The 22,806-nt window shown below is 47.4% G+C and overlaps 2 protein-coding genes across 2 annotated transcripts in view; one reads left to right on the top strand and one right to left on the bottom strand.

Annotated features, from left to right (window-relative positions):
- The window catches only part of LRP3 (LDL receptor related protein 3), a 269,703-nt gene that overhangs the window by 214,034 nt on the left and 32,863 nt on the right, over nucleotides 1-22,806 (bottom strand). The window lies entirely within an intron of this gene.
- The window catches only part of RHPN2 (rhophilin Rho GTPase binding protein 2), a 77,333-nt gene that overhangs the window by 44,205 nt on the left and 10,322 nt on the right, over nucleotides 1-22,806 (top strand). Inside the window, exons 5-11 of the mRNA XM_049786579.1 lie at nucleotides 10,506-10,583; nucleotides 10,843-10,967; nucleotides 12,898-13,064; nucleotides 17,847-18,034; nucleotides 18,574-18,730; nucleotides 20,156-20,275; nucleotides 21,772-21,966. Coding sequence (XP_049642536.1) covers nucleotides 10,506-10,583; nucleotides 10,843-10,967; nucleotides 12,898-13,064; nucleotides 17,847-18,034; nucleotides 18,574-18,730; nucleotides 20,156-20,275; nucleotides 21,772-21,966 — 1,030 coding nt within the window. The remainder of the gene's footprint in view (nucleotides 1-10,505; nucleotides 10,584-10,842; nucleotides 10,968-12,897; nucleotides 13,065-17,846; nucleotides 18,035-18,573; nucleotides 18,731-20,155; nucleotides 20,276-21,771; nucleotides 21,967-22,806) is intronic.

The following is a 22,806-nucleotide window of genomic DNA, read 5'->3' as shown; positions in this document are numbered from 1 at the left end:
CAGATGTTACTTGTACAAAATGAGAACTTTAGGCTGTTCTATTTTTCTCCCTCCCACATTTGTTGACGGCAACAGTAGCCGCAGAAGTAATTGAGCTGACTTGATTCGGGCAATTCAAGTTGTCTTTCAGCTGTGACCCATGTGTCTGTCTATGTTAATGCTGGTAAATGGGATTTCCTTCTTCTTTTTCTTTTAATAAATAGGTGTCATACTAACTTCATTAAAAAACTACCCTTGGGCCCGGAGAGATAGCACAGCGGCGTTTGCCTTGCAAGCAGCCGATCCAGGACCAAAGGTGGCTGGTTCGAATCCCGGTGTCCCATATGGTCCCCCGTGCCTGCCAGGAGCGATTTCTGAGCAGACAGCCAGGAGTAACCCCCGAGCACCACCGGGTGTGACCCCAAAACCAAAAAAAAAAAAAAAGAAAACTACCCTTGGGGCCGGCGAGGTGGCACTAGAGGTAAGGTGTCTGCCTTGCAAGCGCTAGCCAAGGAAAGATAGTGACTGAGGGCAGTTCGATCCCCTGGCATACCATATGGTCCCCCCAAGCCAGGGGCAATTTCTGAGCACTTAGCCAGGAGTAACCCCTGAGCATTAAATAGGTGTGACCTGAAAAACCAAAACAAAACAAAAAAAAAAAAACACAAAAAAAACTACCCTTAGGGAGGCCGGAGAGATAGCATGCAGGTAAGGCATTTGCCTTTCATGTGGAAGGACAGTGGTTCGAATCCCAGCATCCCATATGGCCCCCCATGCCTGCCGGCACGATTTCTGAGCCTAGAGCCAAGAGTAATCCCCGAGTGCAGTCGGGTGTGACCCAAAAAACCAAAAAAAAATAAAAGCTACCCTTAGAATACCCTTAGAATGAATTTAGTTTTGGGGGGTGATGAGTGGGGGGATGGTTGTTACTTACTTTGCCATTTATTTCATCTTCCTCTTCCTTTTCTGGGATATTTTTTGTATTTTTGTTTGTTTTGTTTTTTGGGGGCCATACCCAGTGATGCTCAGGAGTTACTCCTGGCTATGCACTCAGAAATTGCTTTTGGCTTGGGGAACCATATGGGATGCCGGGGATCAAACTTAGGTCCATCCTAGGTCAACCATGTGCAAAACAAACATCTTACCGCTGTGCCAACACTCTGGCCCTATTGTTTGTTTGTATTTTTACAATCATACCTGGCTGTGCTCCTGGTTCTGAGCTCAGGCTTCACTACTGGTGCTTCATGGAGAACATCTGATGCTGAGATTTGTTTGAATCAGGGTTCAAATGAATCAGGGCTGCATCCAAGTCAAGCACCTTAACCCCTTACGATTTCATTTTTGATCAAGGGTGGTATTGTAAAGTGATTTAAAAAAAAATCCAAGGATCAAGGAGAGCTCTTTGCTCACGTCCAAATACCTGTTTTTGTCAGCAGCTCCCCACTGAACTTCACAGACCACTCTGCTGAATATTCCCTTTGGGTGTCTTCCTGGATGTGGGTTTGGTAGGTTACTTACATGATGCTAAATGACCTGCCTTTCATTCCTACTAAGTGGCCACAATTGGTATCTCCCTTTGTGGCACACTGGTGTCCTTTGAATGTTTTGCTTATTAGGCCCTGCCTAGTGGTGCTCAGGGACTACTCCCACTTAGCACTCAGGGGTCATTCCCAGCAGTGTTGGGGTGGGGTGCTTGTGGTATCCTAGAGTTGAACCCAGGCTCCTATATGCACATTCCACCCTTTGCACCATTCTCAGGGCATCACTTGTCTTTCAGCTTCTTGAAATACGTGTGTGTGTGTGTGTGTGTGTGTGTGTGTGTCTGTTTGTCTGTCTGTTTGGGTCACACCTGGTGGTGTTCAGGGGTTACTTCTGGCTCTGCACTCAGAAATCACTCCTGGCAGGCTCTGAGGAACCATATGGGATGCTGAGGATCAAACTCGGGTTGGCTGTGTGCAAGGCAAAAGCTCTACCCACTGTGCTATCACTCCGGCCCTTGAAATAGCCTTTTGATTTTTGCGAAACCATGTCAGAGTTTGCACGTGTTCCTTCAGTGTTGAGTTAAGCACATTCTCATGTATGTTTACTTGCCCTGTAAGCTTATCCTTTGAAACTCTGGTTTCTGTTCTTCGGTCAACTTTTCCATAGTGTTGTCCTCCTTCCTTCTGTGAGTGTTTTTCCACAGAATCCCCACCCTTGGTTATATGCATTACAATGATTTCTCCCCACACCTTCATTCTTTTCTATAGGCAGCTATAACTATATACCTACGTGTAGTTATAGAACTGGACTTAGGTTGGTTTGTTTGTTTTCATTTGGTTTGGTTTTGGGGCCACACCCTGGCCCTTAGGGGTTACTCCTGGCTCTGCACTCAGAAATCGCTTCTGGCAGGCTCGGGGAACATATGGAATGCTGGGGATCAAACCCAGATCTGTCCTGGGTCTGTAGCATGCGAGGCAAATGCCCTACTGCTGTGTTATCATTCTGGCCCTAAACTTAGTTTTGTGACTTCTGTTTAGATGTTTAGGTTTTGTTCATGTTACTTGTCCTTCTCTTTACAATTCTACCTCAAAGGCAGACTCAGGGAGACCTTCTCCAGACCTGAACACCATAGTTTTCCAAAATTCCAGTGTCTTCCAGTGTGTTCAAAATTTTTAACATCAAAGCATGTTCTTCAAGGCCCTTGTATCTTGCTTGTCTGTCTCCTTGCCTCTGGAGAAGCCTGTGTTCTCTCTTTTAAGTTCTTACTTTCCCTCCCCTCACATATAATTTTAATAGTTTTATTAAAAACTATCTTGCAGGGCCTGAATCATAGCACAGTGGTAAGGTGTTTGCCTTGCACGTGGCTGATCAGGGTTAGATCCCTGGCATTCCATATAGCTCCCCACATCCTGGCAGGAGTTACTCAGGAATCAACCCCCGAGTACCACTGGGTATGGCCCTAAAACAAAATCAAACAAAAAAACCCCATCTTGCCACATATACACACAGCGTTTCAACACCTAATCTTTACTCTATCTGGAATTTAAGGTAAATGTACGTAAGATTCTGCTATTTTCCAGTCATTAAATGGACCGTGTGCTTCCCTGAGCTATAGGACTGCCTGTGGTATAGACCATTGTCCTTTCCCTCAGCCCCCTCAATGCCCCTCATGTCTCTCCCCTCTTGGGGCCCTGGGCATTCCATAGGCTGTATAGCCACCCCTCGGAGGATCCCCTGCACAAATCAGGGGCATGGGGCTTAACTTCTGTTCCCTGCCCCCACCCCAGCTGATTGCTCTTTGCACTACTGGGAAGGGGTGGGGTGTCAACACTTGTTCCCCTCTTTTTTCTCTGTGTCTCCCTGATTGGATAGTGCAGGCTCCAGCCTCCCCCCTTCTCAGCAATGCTGGCTGCTGTGAAATACCTGATTCTCAGCCCTTCCTGGCCCAGATCTGGTTTCACTGTCCATTCCTCACTACTTAATCCTGGGGGTTTCAGCACCTCCTTTATTGCTCTGCTTTTCCAGACCCTGCTTTTCTTTCATGTTTTTCCTTTCATACTTTTTTGTCAGGCTTCCCCCAAAATAGCACTTTGGGGTTTTGTCAGCCTTTGTTTGTTTGCTCTTTGTTTCTGGCCATGCCCAGTGGTGCAGAGGGGGTGGAGTGTTCAGGGATCTGACTGCCTGGAATCAATCCTGCATGTCAAGTGTATATACCAGTCCACCAAGCTATTTTTTCTGAATCCTGTAATTTGGAGCCTTTGATTGAAATTTTATGTAATCTATAACTTAATTTGGAAGAACTAGCATCTTCACAGTATTACACTTCGTGCTTGTTTGTTTGTTTGTTTGTTTTCTTTTTTTTTTTTTTTTTTTTTTTTGGTTTTTGGGTCACACCCGGCTGCGCTCAGGGGTTACTCCTGGCTGTCTGCTCAGAAATAGCTCCTGGCAGGCACAGGGGACCATATGGGACACCGGGATTCGAACCAACCACCTTTGGTCCTGGATCGGCTGCTTGCAAGGCAAACACCTCTGTGCTATCTCTCCGGGCCCTGTTTGTTTGTTTTGAGGTCATACTTGACAGTGCTTAGGGGTTACTCCTGGCTCTAGGCTCAGAAATTACTCCTGACAGACTTGGGGAATCATATGGAATGCTGGTTGACTACATGGAAGGCAAATGAATGCCCTACCTGCTGTGCTATTGCTTCATCCCCTATTATATGTTTTTACCCATGAATTTAATGTCTGCAATGATATCAATATCACAAGTTTTATCACATATCTATTTTGTTTAAAAATAAATTGAGGGCCAGAAAATCTCTCTGGGGTCAGAGGTGCATATCTTCTATAGGCAAAACCCACATTTTTTTTCTTAAAGAATCTATCTTCCAGGCCCTATCCCTCTGTGAAATCCTAAAATCAGAACAGTGAGATTGTTGCAGTGCTTACAGGCAGCACTGGGATTCAAATACATGTCCTTGTGGTCACTTGGCTCTTTTCTGGCTTCTTAATGGGAAACACAAACAGTGGGAACTGTCCAGATAACCTGAGTAAATGCATGAGTACACGCAGATATATAAAATCTTTATTTAAGCACCATGATTACAACCATCAAAACCCACATTTTATCCAGGTAATGCATGTCCTTCTCAGGGACTGGAAGACCCCTGGGTGATCCCAGATATCCAGATATGGCCCTGGTTGTCCTCAGTATCATGGTCCCAGACAGTTGCCAGAATATCACCAGGAGTGGCATCTGCTTCCCAGCTACTGCTTGGGAGGCTTCCTCCTAAATTGCTTTAGGGTTCAATTGTAGAACACAGGCAGGTCCTGGGTTTAATTCCTAGTACAGACAATGAAAAATAAATAATAAAATAACATAAGTCCATCCTGTCTTCCTTCTCTTCTCCCCTTCCTCAAGAATTTCAGTAATATTTATTTCAGTAAATATTTTAGTAATATTGACCAATTGAATTAATTTTAGCCTAAGAAGCATTGGTTTTTATTTTTATTTATTTATTTTTTTGTTTTTGGGCCACACCCATTTTGATGCTCAGGGGTTACTCCTGGCTATGCGCTCAGAAATCGCCCCTGGCTTGGGGGGACCATATGGGACACCGGGGGATCGAACCTCGGTCCGTCCTACGCTAGCGCTTGCAAGGCAGACACCTTACCTATAGCGCCACCTTCCTGGCCCCTTTTTTTATTTATTCCTCTTTATGTTTTGGCCACACTCAATAGTGCTGAGGGCTTACTCTTGCCACTGTGCTCAGGGATCACTCTTGGGGGCAGGGGATCAGGAGATCTTATGGGTTACCAGGGATCAAACCAGGTCAGCTATGTGCAAAGCAATCACCCTACCCACTGTATTATCCCTCTGACCTCATAGAACATTGTGTTTTTGTTACAACAGTGCATGTATTTTTTCCTACTCCAATTTTTTGATTGGTCATTGCGTGGAGGACTCTGAGGGCTGGTGATGTGGCTCAGTGGTAGAACAGTCTTGCAGGTGTGAAGCCTGTTCTGTTGTTGTTGCTGTTGCTGTCGAGCCACACATGGCTGTGCTCAGGGCTGATTCTTGACTCTTTGCTCAGAGATCATTGTTGGCAGGCTCAGGGGACCATATGCCATACAGGGATTGAGCTTGGGTGCCAGGAATTGAGGTTGGGTCAGCTGTGTGCAAGGCAAGTGTTGTACCCTCTGTTCTATCTCTGGACCCTTGAGACCTCATTTTGATGCTTGAGACCTTGTAACCCTGGAACACCACTGGATTTGTGTGTATCCCCTCTCCCCCCTGCAAAAACAATAACTGGGAAAAGAATAAAAGGACAGTTGACTTAAAACTTTCTTTTATCAGGAATAAAGTGATAACGCGACAGGTAGGACATACTCGGCCAACCCAGTTAGTTCTATTCTCAGCATCCCATATGCCTCCCCCAGGACTGCCAGGAATAATTCCTGAGTGCAGAGCCAGGAGTAACCCCTGAGTGTCACCAGGTGTGGCCCCAAGATAAAACAAAACAAAAATAACACATTCTTTTCTTACTTTACTGAATTGTGTGTGTGTGTGTTGTTGTTGTTGTTGTTGTTGTTGTTTATGCTACATCTGGTGATATTCAGGGGTTATGCTTGCTGTGTCATTCCTGACCCTGCTCAGGAGACCATATGGGATGCTAGGAGTTGACCTGCTGTGTAACTCTGGCTCCTGAATTTTTTTATTTTTTTATTTTTTTGCTTTGGGGTCACATTTGGCTTAGCTCAGGGATTGCTCTTGACAGAGCTCAGGTATCTTGTATGGTATCTGGAATTGAACCCAGGTTGGCCTATTGGTAGTATCTCTGGTCCTAAATTATTACTTAGTAGTTTCTCAATGAAGCTCTCAGGTTCTTTAGATAGGCTGTTAGTGTGCAAATCTACCCAAATCTATGCTTAAATTTAGAATTTTGTTCCTTTGCAGTATTTATATTTTTGTTTCTTAATTTGTGGGTGGGAGAGCTTTCAGAATGATGTTAGGTGGTAGTAGTGAATTAGAAAGCTGTCTTATTCCTGATAGCTACATTGGGGTACAGTGGAGTTCAGGATATTTTTGAGTTTTGGATTTTTATGTGCAAGAGGAGGGGAGTGTTGAACCCAGGGCCTCACCCATGCTAGGCATGTACCTTATCACTGAGTCATGCCAGGCTTTTGCTAGAATCTACTAACCTGCTAAATCATTCTGATCTATCTTAGGTTACTAACTTTTTTTTTTTTGTTGTTTTTTTTGGGTCTCACCCGGCTGTGCTCAGGGGTTACTCCTGGCTCCATGCTCAGAAATTGCTCCTGGCAAGCACGGGGGACCATATGGGACGCCGGGATTCGAACCGATGACCTTCTGCATGAAAGGCAAATGCCTTACCTCCATGCTATCTCTCCGGCCCCAGGTTACTAACTTTTAAGATCAGGATTATGTTTTGGAATTTATCAAAGCCTTCTTTGGCCTTATGAAGTCATTTCAAGTATTTTCCTAGCTTATTTTCAGCATTGTTTGTTCTATTACAAAAGTATTTTCTGGGGCCAGAGAGATAGCATGGATAAGGTGTTTGCCTTTTATGCAGAAGTTCCGGTGGTTCAATCCCAGCATCCCATATGGTCCCTGTGCCAAGCCAGGAGTAATCTCTGAGCGCTGCTGGGAGTGACCTAAAAAAAAAAAATAAACCAAAAAAAAAAAAAAAACCAAACAGCAGTATTTGCTGTGTGATAGGCAGTAGAAGTTGCTGGAACAATGTACTTTTGAGCATCTCTCAGTGGTGACCCAATATCCTCCTCAGAATGTCAGTGAAGGAGCCCTGGACAGTTTTGTCCTCTAGGTCATCTTAACCCTAAGTCTTTAGTTAGCTTGTTTGTTTTTGGGACTACCACCAAGCAATGCTTAGGGATCACTCCTGGCAGTGTTCTGGGGACTGTATGTGATGTCCAGGATTAAACCTGGATTGGTGGACCAGAGTGAGCACAGCAGGTAGAGCATTTGCCTTGCATGCGGCCAACCTGGGTTTGATCACAGCATTTCATATGGTCCCCTGAGCCTGCCAGGAGTGATTTCTGAGTCCAGAACCAAGAGTAACTCCAAGAGTAGCCAAGAGTAGTGCTGCCAAGTGTGGCCCCAAAACAAAATCAAAACAAAACCCTGACTGGGCCATGTGCAAGGTATGTGCCCTTCACACTGTACTGTCTCTTCAACCTCTTCACCTTAACCTTTTTTTTTTTTGTTTTTGTTTTTTTTTTTGGGCCACACTCGTTTGATGCTCAGGGGTTACTCCTGGCTAAGCGCTCAGAAATTGCCCCACCTTGGGGGGACCATGTGGGACGCCAGGGGATCGAACCATGGTCCTTCCTTGGCTAGCGCTTGCAAGGCAGACACCTTACCTCTAGCACTACCTCACCGGCCCCTCACCTTAACTCTTGTCACTGTTGTTTCTTACCTTTGAAATCTAGTTCTGACTTTCCAAATGCCATTCTATGAGCAGAGGAACTAATTCCCAATAAGGGGAGGAAAATCTAAGGTAATGCATGGAAATGTTGCCCAGTTCAGAGACAGAAGGAACCCACCTGTCTTTGGATCCAGCAAGATACCCCAGAATTGGGGCCGGTGAGGTGGCGCTAGAGGTAAGGTGTCTGCCTTGCAAGCGCTAGCCAAGGAAGGACCTCGGTTTGATCCCCCAGTGTCCCATATGGTCCCCCCAAGTCAGGGCAATTTCTGAGTGCTTAGCAAGGAGTAACCCCTGAGCATCAAACGGGTGTGGCCCAAAAAAACAAAAAATAAAAAAAGATACCCCAGAATTATTTTCCTGGAGCCAATTAGAGACACACACATAATGCCTGTCACAGTGTTTGCTTTCTGTGCAAAACCTTTGAAATGACTCATACCTGAAATAGAAGGCAGGAGAAGATCACGGTTCACGCTGGCCAGCACCTGGTTGGTGCTTGATTTACTTGTTGAAGAAATGAATTGAACATTCATTACATTGGAGGATTACATAACCATTAAAGAGATGTGTTATAGAATTTCTCATGGCACATAAAAACATTTGATAACTAGCCAGTTTAAAAAAAAAAAACAACAAAGCAAAGTTGTGTCACCATTCAGAACAATCCTGGCTTTGTAAGATGGTGTGTGTGTGTGTGTATGTGTATGTGTGTGTGTGTGTGTGTGTGTATTTACACAGAGCAGTAGGAGTAGCAGAGATAGTACAGGGGTTGAGGCATTTGCCTTCCAGATTCTGTCTCCTTTACATATAATCTCTGTGTGACCTGAGCATAGAATGAGCAGTAAGTCATAAATACTGCTGGGGGCAGCCCCCACTCTCTGTCTCTGTCTTTCTCAGTCCTACAGAACACTGATCTTTGACTCGCTTTCTCTCTCTCTCCCTGAAAGTCCCACAGGCATTGATCTTTGACTCGCTTTGATGTGACCCAGGGACTGAGTAATGCTTATCAGTGCATGGCCTGTGACTGATACTCAAGTCTTCTTTCAGTGCAGGCAGCCTCCAGGTGGCCAGAGTTTCACTACGGAGAGGCCCAGACTTTTCTTCCAAAGGGAAAACTCCAGGCTCGAGTTTGCTCTCCCAATAATACCCCTGTTGGGTACTGATACGCTAAGTATCTGTGACAGCTCTTGGTGTCCTCTTTAGATCACATAAAGGTGTTGTAAAGATGCCCTCTCTTGCTGTTTCTATGATGATTGGGAGTAGGGTGACACTCATAATTGGTTGTGTTGTTCTTCACACTGATTGGGGTGCTTGCCAGAAGCTACACACTTTGTTGAAGTGTTGGCGATCCTGAGTAATTAAGCCACCCCTGCCTGAGGACTTTCCCCTTCCAGGATTGAACTGTAGCCCTCATCTGCCTTCCACTTACATGGAGGATACTGTGTTCTTGTGCTATCCCTCGGTCCCCATAAAACCACCATGTCTGCTTCTTTGTTTGCTTGTGGTACTGGGAATCAACCTTGTGCAAGACTTAAAATTAACTGCATCTTAACATTGAGAAAACCACTCAGAAAATTACTGGTATGGAGTCTCACATCTAGTTTGGAGTTTTGCTTTTGTTTTTTGAGTCACACCTTAAAGTGCTTAAGATTTATTCCTGGCCCTTTGCTCTGCATTCCTTCCTGGGCCTTGCTTCAGGGTTGCCCATGTGCAAGGCAAGTGCCTTAACCCTGTGCTATCTGTTCAGCCCTTTAAAAGGGGGAGGCATACTGGATGTCTTGCCTATTTAATTTTTTTGTTTTTGTTTTTGGGCCACACCTGGTGATGCTCAGGGGTTACTCTGGCTATGCACTCAGAAATTGCTCTTGACTTGGGGGACCATATGGGATGCTGGGGATTGAACTCAGGTGCGTCCTGGGTTTGCCGCTGGAAAGGCAAATGCCCTACCACTGTACTATTGCTCGGCCACACCTATTTAATTTTTTTTTGGGGGGGGCACACTTGGCGGTGCTCAGGGGTTACTCCTGGCTGTCTGCTCAGAAATAGCTCCTGGCAGGCTCTGGGGACCATATGGGTCACCGGGATTCGAACCAACCACCTTTGGTCCTGGATTGGCTTCATGCAAGGCAAACACCGCTGTGCTATCTCTCCGGGCCCACCTATTTTTTTAAAATTTTTATTTTATTGAAACAATTGTGATCTACAGAGCCCTTTATAGTAGAATGTTAGATATCTGGCCTGCCAGTATAACAGGCCCATTTAAGTTTAGATTGTTAAAGTTTAGGTCTTTTGATTTTATTGCATTGACTTTGGCATGGATATTTAGTTCTGTTGCTTATTTAATTAATTAATTAATTAATTTTTGGTTTTTCGGACCACACCTGTTTGATGCTCAGGGGTTACTCCTGGCTAAGCACTCAGAAATTGCCCCTGGCTTGGGGGGACCATATGGGACGCTGGGGGATCGAACCGAGGTCCTTCCTTGACTAGTGCTTGCAAGGTAGACACCTTACCTCTAGCGCCACGTCGCCGACCCCCTGTTGCTTATTTTAAATCACACCTCGGCCTCCTTTTTTTCCCCAGGACTTCATCCTGGAGCATTACAGTGAAGACAGCTCCACCTATGAAGACGAGATAGCAGACCTCATGGATCTGAGACAGGTGTGCATTGGTGCAGTTTATTCCTGTTACACCCAGTGTCTGGCAGAACTTTCTGCAGGACTAAGGACTCTTTCATTACATTCCATTAAGCATCTGAGCAAGGGTGGGGGGAGAAGGTCTGGGAGGGATCCCCATCAGCCAGTCCTTTTGCCCCTCTCCAGTGGCTGGTGCACTGTTGGGGCCCACACTTCACAGAAACAGCTTGAGGTAGCCTCTTCACCACCTGCCCCTCTGACCTTCTGGGGTTGCTTCCTTTCAGGCTTGCAGGACACCCAGCAGAGATGAGGCCGGTGTGGAGATGCTGATGGGCTATTTCATCCAGCTGGGCTTCATCGAAGGCCGCTTCTTCCCACCCAGCCGCCACATGGGCATCTTGTTTACCTGGTAGGTGAAGGGAAACCTGACTTATTTATGGAGGGGGAAAAGTGCTAGCAGGCCTGGTTTTCAGGGCCAGTGAGCTGAGAAGAGACATTTTTCCATGACTATGTTGTCGCAGGGCAGTCACAGGCTCTGAGATGGAACTAACCAGGTTTTCCCAGATGGGAGGTGCTGGGGGGGCAGGTTTTGTGTCGGGACAGCAGCTGGCTGAGATGGATCCTTCTCCACAGCCTAGAAGCATCTTTGATGCTTGGTATTTCCGAAGCCTAAGTGTTTCAATAGATACTCTCTGCCTGCAGGTGGAAGGAGAGGAAGTTCCTGCTGGGCGCCTGCTGTCTCAACACCTTGGGGGGCCGCTTTCTTATGTCAGGCTGGTGCAGCCTTTGGAAAGGCAGGGCCAGCCTCTTTCTCGCAGATGCCTCTCTGTGAGGGCCAAGGAGCTTCCTCTCACCTGTAGGGGGTTCGGAAGCAGCACCTCAGGTGGCCAGGGAGCTTTGAAACAAATCTTTCGACTCAGGAAGAATTATGAAGGTTTACAAATGGCAGTACTTCATTTAGCAGAAGTTTATTTGTATAATATTTTGCTATTAAACCTGTGTTATTTTTTTTTTAAAACAACTTAATTTGGGCAGGAGGAGGCACATCCAGCTGTGCCCAGGGTTTACTTCTGGTTCTGAGATCACTCCTGATATGGGGTTCTGGGAATTGAACCCAGATCTGCTGCATGTAAGATAAGCGCCTACAATAACTTTTTGAAGTAATATCACATTATAACATAAAGGGTTATAATCCTAAGTCAGTATCTATATCTAGCACATCAAACTTACGGCTAAAATGGAAATTTATCTTATGAGACAACTGGTTCATCTGCCCCTTTCCTCCTACCCTCTGGCTACCACTGATGTGTTCTCAGACTAAAACTTTCTCTTATTTTTGGCTCCTGCATTTTTGTTTTGTTTTGTTTTTCTCGTTTTTGGGCAACACCCAGCAGTACTCAGGGGTTATTCCTGGCTCTGCACTCAGGAATCACTCCAGGTAGGCTTAGGGGACCATATGGGATACTAGGGATTGAACCCCAGGTTGGCTATGTGCAAGGCAAATAAATGCTCTACCTGCTGTGCTATTGCTCCAGCTTCTCCTGCATTATTTTAGATACATGTTACTTTTTAGAGAAGTTTGAAGTTCACAGTAAAATTAGGGGAAGATGGAGATATTTTCTGTGTGGTCTCCTCACCAATGAATTCTAACCTGCCCACTCTCTATCCCCCGGTTTTTTTTTTGTTGTTGTTTTTTTGTTGTTTTGTTTTTGGGCTACACCTGGTGATGCTCAGAAATTGCTCTACACTCAGAAATTGCTCCTGGCTTGGGGGACCATATGGGACTCCGGGGGATTAAACCCCAGTCCATCCTAGGCTAGAGCGGGCAAGACAGAGGCCTTACCCCTAGCGCCACCACTCTGGCCCCCAGCCATCACATCTTCCCTTCTCTTTGCATCTCTAAAATCCTGGCAACCACTGATTCTTCTTTCTTCACTGTTTGTTTGCCTTTTCCAGAATGTCACTTAGTTGGAGTCAAACAGTAGGTGTCGCTTACAGATTGGCTGTCCCCTAGTCTTAGGCATTCCAGTGCCTGCATGTCGGCCCACGGCTTGGCTCTGTCCTTTAGTAGCACTGACTAATACTCCAATGTGGATTTTCTGCTGTGCGTGCGTGACCCACTCAACTGAAGGACATCTCGACTGAGAGCTTCATTTTTGCGTGTGATTGGGGTGTCTCTATTCAGCGTGGTTTGGCCTGTCCCCTTGCTTTGACATGCAAACCCCATCGCATGTGCAATTTTGAATGTTATTGCAGAGATCCAGTTTGTCTGCTTCCATCTCCGAGTGGCATTCACTAGCCGAGTGGCTCAGTATTCTCAGCATGTTTCTTTGGAACAGGTATGACTCCCTCACCGGGGTGCCCGTGAGCCAGCAGAACTTGCTTCTGGAGAAGGCCAGCATCCTGTTCAACGTCGGAGCCCTCTGCACGCAGATCGCCACGCGGTGCAACCGGCAGACGCAGGCTGGCCTGGAGAGCGCTGTGGAGGCCTTTCAGAGGGCTGCAGGTTTGTGGCTGCCAGAACTGCAGGTCAGGGCCATGGCCCTATGGGGTATTTTGAAGGACCCTAATTGAAGGGTCCTGTGGGGTCTTCCCCAGGTCCATTCTCCACCGCCAGGCAGCTTCAGTTTGCAAATTCACACCTGGACCTGGTGCTCTGGCCCCAGCCCTGTGGTCATGGCGTGTGTTCTCAGGGAATCCTCTGGTTAATGGTTAAGCTCTTTCAGATGAGCAGCTGGGAAAAACTCCTGCAACATGGTCTGTGGAGCAGAGTCTGTTTTCCTGGAAGAGAGAGAGAGAGAGACAGACAGACAGACAGACAGACACCACCCTCTTCGGTGCCTGTTTTCGGCTTAGCCTACAGCTTGTTTCTGTTCTGCCACTGTCTTGCACTGAAGCTGTGCTGCTCTTCTCTCAGCCAAGTGACACTTTGCACACCACCAGTGCTGCCAGGGAGGGCTGCACATTCTGCATTGTTCCCTAGAAGTAAAGCCATGTCCAGTAGCCTCACCTATGAGAGTGGGTGAAAGTGCAAATATGCAGGGTGGTGTGTGTCCCTGTTTTCCCGACCTAGGCTGGCTTCACACGCTCCTTTCTCTGCTGCCTACCCACCTAGTACCCACCCTGGGCTGGGCACTTTTGTGGGTTTTTTATTTTGGGGGGGTCATTAGGGCTCCCAAATTTATTTGTCTGGGACATTAACTCCCCTCCAGGGATCCCCTCAGGGATCACTCCTGGAAGAGTTTGGCGTCACCACATGCGTTGTCAGGAAACAATTCCTGGGGTCAAGCTACATGCAAGACAAGCATTTTTTTTTTTTTTTTGCTTTTGGACCACACCCAATAACATTTAGGGGTTACTCCTGGCTTAAAAATTGCTCCTGGAGGGGGCCGGGCGGTGGCGCTAAAGGTAAGGTGCCTGCCTTGCCTGCGCCAGCCTTGGACGGACCGCGGTTCGATCCCCCGGTGTCCCATATGGTCCCCCAAGCCAGGAGCAACTTCTGAGCACATAGCCAGGAGTAACCCCTGAGCGTTACTGGGTGTGGCCCAAAAACAAAAAAAAAAAAAAGAAATTGCTCCTGGCTTGAGGGACCATATGAGACGCTGGAGGATTGAACCTAGGTCCGTCCTAGGTTAGCACATGCAAGGCCTTACAACTTGCACCACCACTCCGGGACCTTTCTTTTTTTTTTTCCCTAAAGCCAGTCAAGTTGAGGAGTGGGGAACAGGCATCTTACTGTACTAGCTCTCAGGCTCTCTCTTAAAATTTTGATTTTTTAAAATTCAAAGCACTGTGACTTATAATACCTCTGAGGATGGGTCATCATGAGATAACTTTCCCAAACAGGAATCAGTTCTTGCGCTATAATAGATTTCCTGGGCTCTACTCTCTGGGAACCCCTCCTTACCCCTACAGGTGTGCTTTATGGTCAGTGGTCTGTGGCTAAGGGGAGTGAGCAGGCAAGGGGATCAGCACCCTCCTTCCAGCAGGACTCTTGGAGCTTTGCTCTGAAACCAGAGGAACCTGTCAGGTGGGATTCTGGGCAGAGATTTTATTACACCTCTCGGTTGATTGTCAGTTAATATTAGGACATTTAATTAATTTTCTAGCATGCAAAAGACTCAGCCTGAAAATTTCCATTCACTCTGGAGCTGGCTGAGTTGTTCTTTCTTGAGCTTATATGGAAAGCACCTGGTTTCTCGGGGGCCGGGGTGTTAGTAAGTCCCCCATCCCCCAGGCCTTCTTGGTTACATCACAGGTTTTCCACCTGCGCCTCCGTCAAATGCCTGTCATGTTTGGCATTTCTCCCTTTTGTCCCAGGTGAGACCTGACTGGATGGGGCAGGCTTTTCTTGCTCCATACAGCCATACATGCATCTGCCTTTTTAAAATTATGGTGCGGGGGCAAAGTTATAATGCAATGGGTAGAATGTTTGCATTTCATACGGCTGATCCTTGGTTCAGTCCCCAGCATCCCAGATGGTCCCTTGAGCCTGCTAGGAGCGATTTCTGAGTGTAGAGCCAGTAGTAATCCCATAGCGCCGCTGGGTGTTGCCCAAAAGCCAAAAAATAAAAACCAAAAAGTGAATGGTCATTTACTTCAGACACTAACCTGACTTTACACCCACTCAGATGTGATTTCAGGGACAATAAGTACATTCAAGCTGTTGGGAATCCTCCATCTGCAGTACTTCAGCCCAGACTACACTGTTAACACACTGTCAACCCACCACCCTCTGCTGGGCTGACACCTCTCCACTTGCTGTATCTGACAGACTCTTCCTGTCTGAAGTCTAGACAGGCTTCTGTCCCTGTTACGGTTTACTTCACCTAGTGTGACATCCTTGTCAGAATATCCTTTTCTTTTCTTTTCTTCTTTTCTATTTTTTTTTTTTTTTGGTAACCCAGTGGCACTCAGGGATTACTCCTGACTCTGCTCAGAAATTGCTCCTGTCAGGCTCAGGGGATCATATGGGATGCCAAGGATCAAACCTGGTTCTGTCACAGGTTGGCACATGCAAGGCAAACGCTCTACTGCTGTGCTATCTCTCTGGCCCCAGTGTCTCTTTATAAGGCTGAAAGATATTCCATGGAATGCACTTATCACTTTTTTTTTTTTGGGTTTTGGGCCACACCCTGTGACGCTCAGGGATTACTCCTGGCTATGCACTCAGAAATTGCTCCTGGCTTAGGGGAACCATATGGGATACCGGGGAATCGAACCGAGGTCCGTCCTAGGCTAGCAAGGCAGACACCTTACTGCTTGTGTCACCATTCTGGCCCCACATTTTATTTATTCTTTTATCTGTTAATGGACAATTGCATTGTCTTCCCACATTTTGACTTATATTAGCAGTAAACCAAAGAGGGTACAAGCATCATTCCAGTCCCAGTTTCAGTGTACTCAGGAGAGGAATTACTAAATCCTGTTACACCAAGTAACAGGTAACATTGGTAGGAGGCACACCCCAAGATGCCTGGTCTCTGTTCCCAGCAGTGCTGTCTGGGGCTTGAACCCAGGATTCCTGTATGCAGAACAGGTGTTCCAGACTTGAGTTGCCTCCTTGGCCCCAGAATCAAATTTTTTGTAAACAACATTTAATCACAGTGATTTACAGTACTGTTGGTGATAGGGATAGGATTTCATGCATATGATGTTTTGGGGTGCCCCCCCTTAATTACCACCACTCATCACCCCATCTTCTGTCCAGCTTAGTTTGATCTTAGGCCAGATCTCAGATTCTGTTACCTTTAACTATTTGTTATCTCTTACTGCGTGTCTTTATAACCACATCTAAGGAAGGCTCTTTCTTTTTCACTAACTGCCCTGAATATGATACTGTCAAGTTCCATCCACACAGTGGTGAGTTACATAATGTCATCTTTCTGCCATAGTTCATTGTGTATATGTACCATAATTTATTTACCCTTTACCTTTATTTTTCTTTATTTTCATCATCTTTCTTGGGCACTTGACTATTTCCAGATGTGAATAGATCTGTAATGAGCAGAGAATGCAGATGTAGGGGCAGAATGATAATATAGCAGGCGGGTGTTTGCCTTGCATGTGGCCGACCCAGATTGGTTCGATTATTTTGCACATGGCCAACCCAATATGGACTCAGGTTTGACCCCCAGCATCCCATTTGATCCCCTGAGCCTGCCAGGAGTGATTTCTGAGTGCAGAGCCAGAAGTAACCCCTGAGCATCACGGGCTATGGCCCCACAACCAAAAATAAATAAATACGTACATAGATAAAAGAGAACGGAGATTTTTTTTAAGAATCAGAATTGAGTGGCTGGAGTGATAGCATGGAGGTAAGGCATTTGCCTTTCATGCAGAAGGTCATTGGTTTGAATCCCGGCATCCCATATGGTCCCCTGAGCCTGCCAGGAGCGATTTCTGAGTGTGAAGTCAGGAGTAACCCCTGAGCACTGCCGAGTGTGACCCCCCCCTCCCACCCAAAAAAAGAATTAGAATTTGGGAGGAGGCTTACCTGACTGTGCTTAGAGCACTCTAGAATTATTAGAATAATTAGAATTATTATGCTCAGGACTATATGGGATGTTGGGGACCAAACCCAGGTGAGCCATATGCAAGGCCAATGCCCTCCCCACTGTACTATTGCTCCAGCCAAATTTTTTTTTTTTGATTACACCTGATGGTTCTCAGTTCAGGTTTGCTCTGCACTCAGAAATTACTTCTGGTGATGCTCGGAGGACCATATGGGATGCTGGGAATTGAACTTGAGTTGGTCGTGTACAAGGCAAACATCTTACCGACTGTACTATCACTTCTGATCAATATCAGAATTTTTTGGGAGGGTCACACTTGGCTCTGCCCAGAAATCCTGGCAGGCCTGGGGGGACCATATGGGATACTGTGGACTGAACTCATGTCTATCCTATGTCAGCCTCGTGCAAGGCAAATGCCCTACCACTATACTATTACTCCAGTCCTCCGTATGAGAATTTGTTGTTTGTTTGTTTGTTTTTGGCCTACGTCTGATGGTGCTCAGGTGTTACTCTGGGCTCTGCACTCAGAAATTGCTTCTGGTAGGCTCAGGGGACCAAATGGGATGCTGGAGATCAAACCTGAGCCCTTCCTGGGTTGACTGTGTGCACAGCAAATGCACTGCTGTGCTATCACTCTTGCCCCTGTATCAGAATTTTTAAGGTGGTCGAGGACTCTGATTTTCTGCTTTACTTCTGTCCTGTTCTGTATCAGTGGTGATATGGTGAAATTAATGTGGTACCCAACTAACAAGCAAACAAATGTTCCATTATAGGGGTTCTAAACTACCTGAAGGAGACATTTACTCATACTCCCAGCTATGACATGAGTCCCGCCATGCTCAGCGTGCTGGTCAGAATGATGCTTGCGCAGGCCCAGGAGTGCGTGTTTGAGAAACTCTGTCTTCCCGGAATCCAGAATGAGTTCTTCATACTGGTGAAGGTGGCTCATGAGGCTGCCAAGGTGAGGCCTCCTGGTTTTTTTTTTGTTGTTGTTTGTTTATTTTAAATGTTTTGGTTTGGGGGGCCATATCCAGTGGTGCTCAGGACTTCTGGCTTTGCACTCAGCCCCTTGTGGGGCTCAGAGGACCATATGGAGTGCTGGAAATTGAACTAGGTTGGCCTTGTTCAAGACAAGTGCCCTATGCATTGTACTATGACTTTGACCAAAGACTGAAATGACTTGGTTACTTCTTGTGACTTTGGGGGTGGGGTATTGCTGGCCCACCAATAACCACAGAGACTTCCCTGCAGTTTCCCATGAACTGGGCAGTGTGCCCAGGGCTGCGGTGCTGCCTGCCTCTTGGCAGCTCCTCCAGAGACGGATCACTGCCTAAAAGCCAGCCTAATGACAGTGGCCTGGTCTCCCTGGTGACCCTGGCACTCTCAGCATGAGGAGTCCTGCCAGCAGCTCCCGGATTCCAGAGCATTCTCAGGCAGGGCTGCTGCCTCCCAGGAAGGGCTGGTTTTCATGGGCCTCACCCACCGTGCCTGCTATTTCAGGTGGGAGAAGTGTACCAGCGTCTGTACGAGGCTATGAGCCAGCCGCCAGTGAAGGAGAACATCCCCTACTCATGGGCCAGCCTCGCCTGTGTGAAGGCGCAGCACTATGGAGCCCTGGCACACTATTTCACCGCCATCCTACTCATCGATCACCAGTGTAAGGCGGGCCAGGCTGGGAGCCTGGGTTTCTGCCTCTGGGAGGCCCTGGGCTGGGAGAGGTGCCCAGGCTGGGGATAGATGGGTAGGGGAGCGAAGCTTACAGGTTGGCCCTGGCAACTGGCATACAAGCCAGGCTGTAATTAGGGGCTCTGTCTTCCCACTGTGGGAAGAAGAGCAGCGCTATTCATTCTGCCTGGAGCTTATGGCTGTGTGAAGCTATTTTCACCAGGAATGTAGAATAGGCAAGGCTAGTGAGGGACTTACTTTGGGTTCAGAATCTAAATGAGGGCCTAAAACTGTGATCCAGGTAGCATTTGAATGTAATTAATTGAAGGTATTTATGGAAAGAAAATAAAGGATCCACAGATGAAGATGCTTCAGGGAATCTCTCTTATCAGTGCTCAGGGACCATATAAGGTGCTGGGAATCAAATCTTGGTTAGCTGCTTTCAAGACAAGCTAAGTGGCTTGTACTGTACTAGTTCTCTGGCTCCTGTGCCCTGTTCTAGGACTTCAATCCCCAGCATCTTATTTGGTCCCCTGAACTCCTCCAGGAGTGATTCCTGAGCACAGAGCCAGGAGTAACCCCTGAGCACTGCTAGGTATGGCTCAAAAACTTTAAAAAAAGATATTAAGACTGTGGAATGAGTGTCTTGGTAAATGCATTTGAGACACAGACAAAGCAACAGTGAAATCTTTGGTGGGATTAGAACCCTTGGAGACAAGGCATTTGTGCTGGCCCTGATCTCTGAGGACAGGTGACCAAGGGGTAGAACCACCCAGCAGCAACACTCACTGTCTGACTGCAGAAACTGAGGCTGGAAGCTCTGAGGTTCTGGGAATGGTTTGTGAGGTTGGGACACATTGACAGGGAGACAAGGTTTAAGCTGGGGAGACAGCACTACTGCTCAGAAAGTCCTGGGGGAGGAGAGGCTGAGGCAGGGCTTTGTCAGGAGATCCTATACGGTGGGTGACCAGAGATAAGCTCAGACTCTATCAGGTGCTCACGCTGAGGGTGTCAGGCCCATGGGGAATCTGGCAAGGATCCTGGATCACCAGAGGAGAGAAGGCCTAGGAGGTGTCTCATTCCCTCCCTTGTTGTTGTTTTCATATCAGAGGGCTGCACATTGGCCATGGTGCTTGCCTTGTTAATCACACTTATTATGGAAAGTTCTAGGGACTGGGGCCTGAGCCCCAGTTGTTTCTGTGGCACTGCCTGGTTTCCCAAGTACTGGCAGGTGTGGGCCTGAATACTGATCTATAAGGTGTGGATCACTGGCCTGAGTGTCTTGGAATTGAACCCCTAGATTTCCTAGAGTTGCTGGGAAGTCCCCCAATAAAATAAAATGAAAAAAGTTTTAAATGAATGCACTAATGTGAGACGTGTCTCTTTTATGTGATGTGTGGCCATGGTTCTCTTACAGTGAAGCCAGGAGCAGATGAGGACCATCAGGAGAAGTGCCTGTCCCAGCTCTGTGACCACATGCCGGAGGGACTGACACCCTTGGCCACGCTCAAGAATGTCCAACAGCGCCAGCAGCTGGGTGGGTACCTTCCCCATCTTCCCTCCCCCCCACATCTACAGCACAGGACAGAAGGTGCTCTGAGTCCTTGCTTGCTGGCTCAGATTGGCCTCGTCTCAGCCATGTCTTCCTGGTCCATCTCTTTCATGTTTGAACCTGGATTCTCCACCCCACACCTGTGCCTCTACCTTATGTTCTCCCACCTCTGGCAGCTTTGCTCTCTTTTTGGTGTCCAGGCCACACCCTCATGGACTCAGGTCCTGATCTTGTCTTTCTCAGTCCTTATTGAATAAGCAAAACCAAGTGAAATCCTAGGCTGGACCAGCTCTGACCTCCTGCTTGCTCAGGCCTCCCTTTGAGGGAGCTATAGTTCAAGTGGGGAGACCTGTCGAAATGTCTTTCTCTCTGCCTGGGTCAGATTGTGTCCGTCCTCAAATGACTAAACCTGTCTTCCCAGAGCAGAGCCGGGGATCCTCTCTTTCACCTGCAAGCTGGGGCATGTCTGGCCTTCCATCTTTTCTGTCCTCACCTGCAGCTACTTTTCTCCAAGTCTCACTAGCTGCATATTGGCTTTTGGGCCACACCTAGCAGTGCCCAGGGGCTACTCCTGGCTCAGTGCATAAGGGTCATACTTGCTGATGCTCAAGAAAACACACAGTATTGGGGATGAAATCCTAGGCTTCCTGCAATATGCACAACCCTCTGAGCTAGCTCCTTCACCCCACTTCATCATTGAACACTGGCAAGCTCCTGCCCCTGGCCTCCAACCTTGGCATTTCCTCTTCCAAAAGGTCCTTCTGTCAGTCTCAGAGATATACAAGCGGTGAGACAGTGTACTGCCTTGCATGCAGCCGAGCCAGATTTGATCCTAGGATCCATATGTGGACCCCAGAGTACTGTCAAGAGTGATCCCTTAGGGCAGAGCCAGGTGTAAGCCCTGAGCCTAGGTATAGGCATGGCCTAAAAAAAGAACACAATAAAACACTGACCTTCCCTGATCAGTGTCCTGGAAGGGAACGCCCTGTTCCTGGCTTCTCTAGCCACTTCTGCTTCCCCCACTTTACTGCCCCGTGACTCCCTGCAGCTTTTGTCTGCTTGTCACAGGCATATGAGCACATTGAGGGCTTCCTTTGTCCGTGCTTAGTCTTTTTGTTTATTTGTTTATTTATTTATGTATTTATTTATTTAATTTTGGGGCCACACTCATCAGTGCTCAGGGGTTACTCCTGGCTTTGCACGCAGAAATTACTCCTGGCAGGATTGGGGGACCATATCGGATGCCGGGGATCGAACCCTGGTGCGTCCCAGGTCAGCAGCATGCAAGACAAACACCCTACCACTATGCCATCGCTCTGGCCCTTGATGCTTAGTCTTGAGCACCAGCTGTGCCATGAGTGTTAGCAGGAGGGATGTGCTCCTGGAATGTAAGTGGGATCTTGCAGGGATGAGGGTTTCTTCCCATCTCTGCAGCAGCTCCACATGGCACAGGGCTCACTGTATGGCGCTCTTATTGGCAGGCAAGTCCCATTTGCTCAGAGCCATCACCCAGCACGAGGAGTCGGTGCGTTTGGCCAGCCTGTGCCGGAAGCTCCGCCGCATCGACGTGCTGCAGACGGTGCTGTCCGGGGCGCACCAGCGGTCCAGGCTCAAGTACGCGCAGCATCAGGAAGACGATGATCTGCTGACCTTGAGCCCGGCGCCCGACGTCATCGGTGAGTGGGGGCGGACAGCTGCAGGGCCCCACATTGTCACCATCACCCCAAGTCGAGCCCTCTCTGCTCTCATATACTGAACCCCTGGGCCATATGACCACTCTGTGTTCTGATTTCCTTGACCCCACTCCGCCCTGCCCTGCCCCATCTCTCCATAGTTTGCTCCCACATTACCCAGGGCCATTGAGTCCCACTCACCTCTCATTAGGAGCTTCTAAATCTTTTACGTTGATGTCTGTGCTTTCCCCGAGCCCCACATCCTCCTGTGCCTTTCCTCCCAGCCAAAAGCCAGCCACCCTCTGCATCCAATGTTTCCTTTCTGATTGCATGTAAAGTCACTATTTTACTGGTACAGTGAGGTCAGGGGATTCAGGCAAATTTCTACTTTAGCAGCAAAGATTTTTTTTAAAATTGGGCCAGAGAGATGGCATGGAGGTGGGGTGTTTGCCTTGCATGCAGAAGGACAGTGGTTTGAATCCCGGCATCCCATACAGTCCCCCGAGCGTGTCAAGAGCGACTTCTGAGCGTAGAGCCACGAGTAACAACTGAGTGATGCTGGGCATGACTCAAAAAACAAAAAAAAATTATTTTTTTTGAAATTAAGTTGTGTGTGTGTGTGTGTGTGTGTGTGTGTGCGTGGTGTGTGGTGGGTGCTGTGTGTTATATTGTGTTGTGCTATGCATCTGAGTTGTGTGGTGCATGGTTTTGTTTTGTCCAGCTTTGCTCAGGAGTTATTCCTGGCGGGGCTCAGAGGACCAAAAAGTGCTGGGGACTGAACCCTTGTCACCTTGTCAGCCATGATTGAATCTGGGCCAGCTGCATGCAAGGCAAAAACAAATG

Source organism: Suncus etruscus, chromosome 14 (assembly GCF_024139225.1).
Source record: "Suncus etruscus isolate mSunEtr1 chromosome 14, mSunEtr1.pri.cur, whole genome shotgun sequence".
Taxonomy (NCBI): Eukaryota; Metazoa; Chordata; class Mammalia; order Eulipotyphla; family Soricidae; genus Suncus; species Suncus etruscus.
This window is presented reverse-complemented; position numbering and strand designations above follow the sequence as displayed.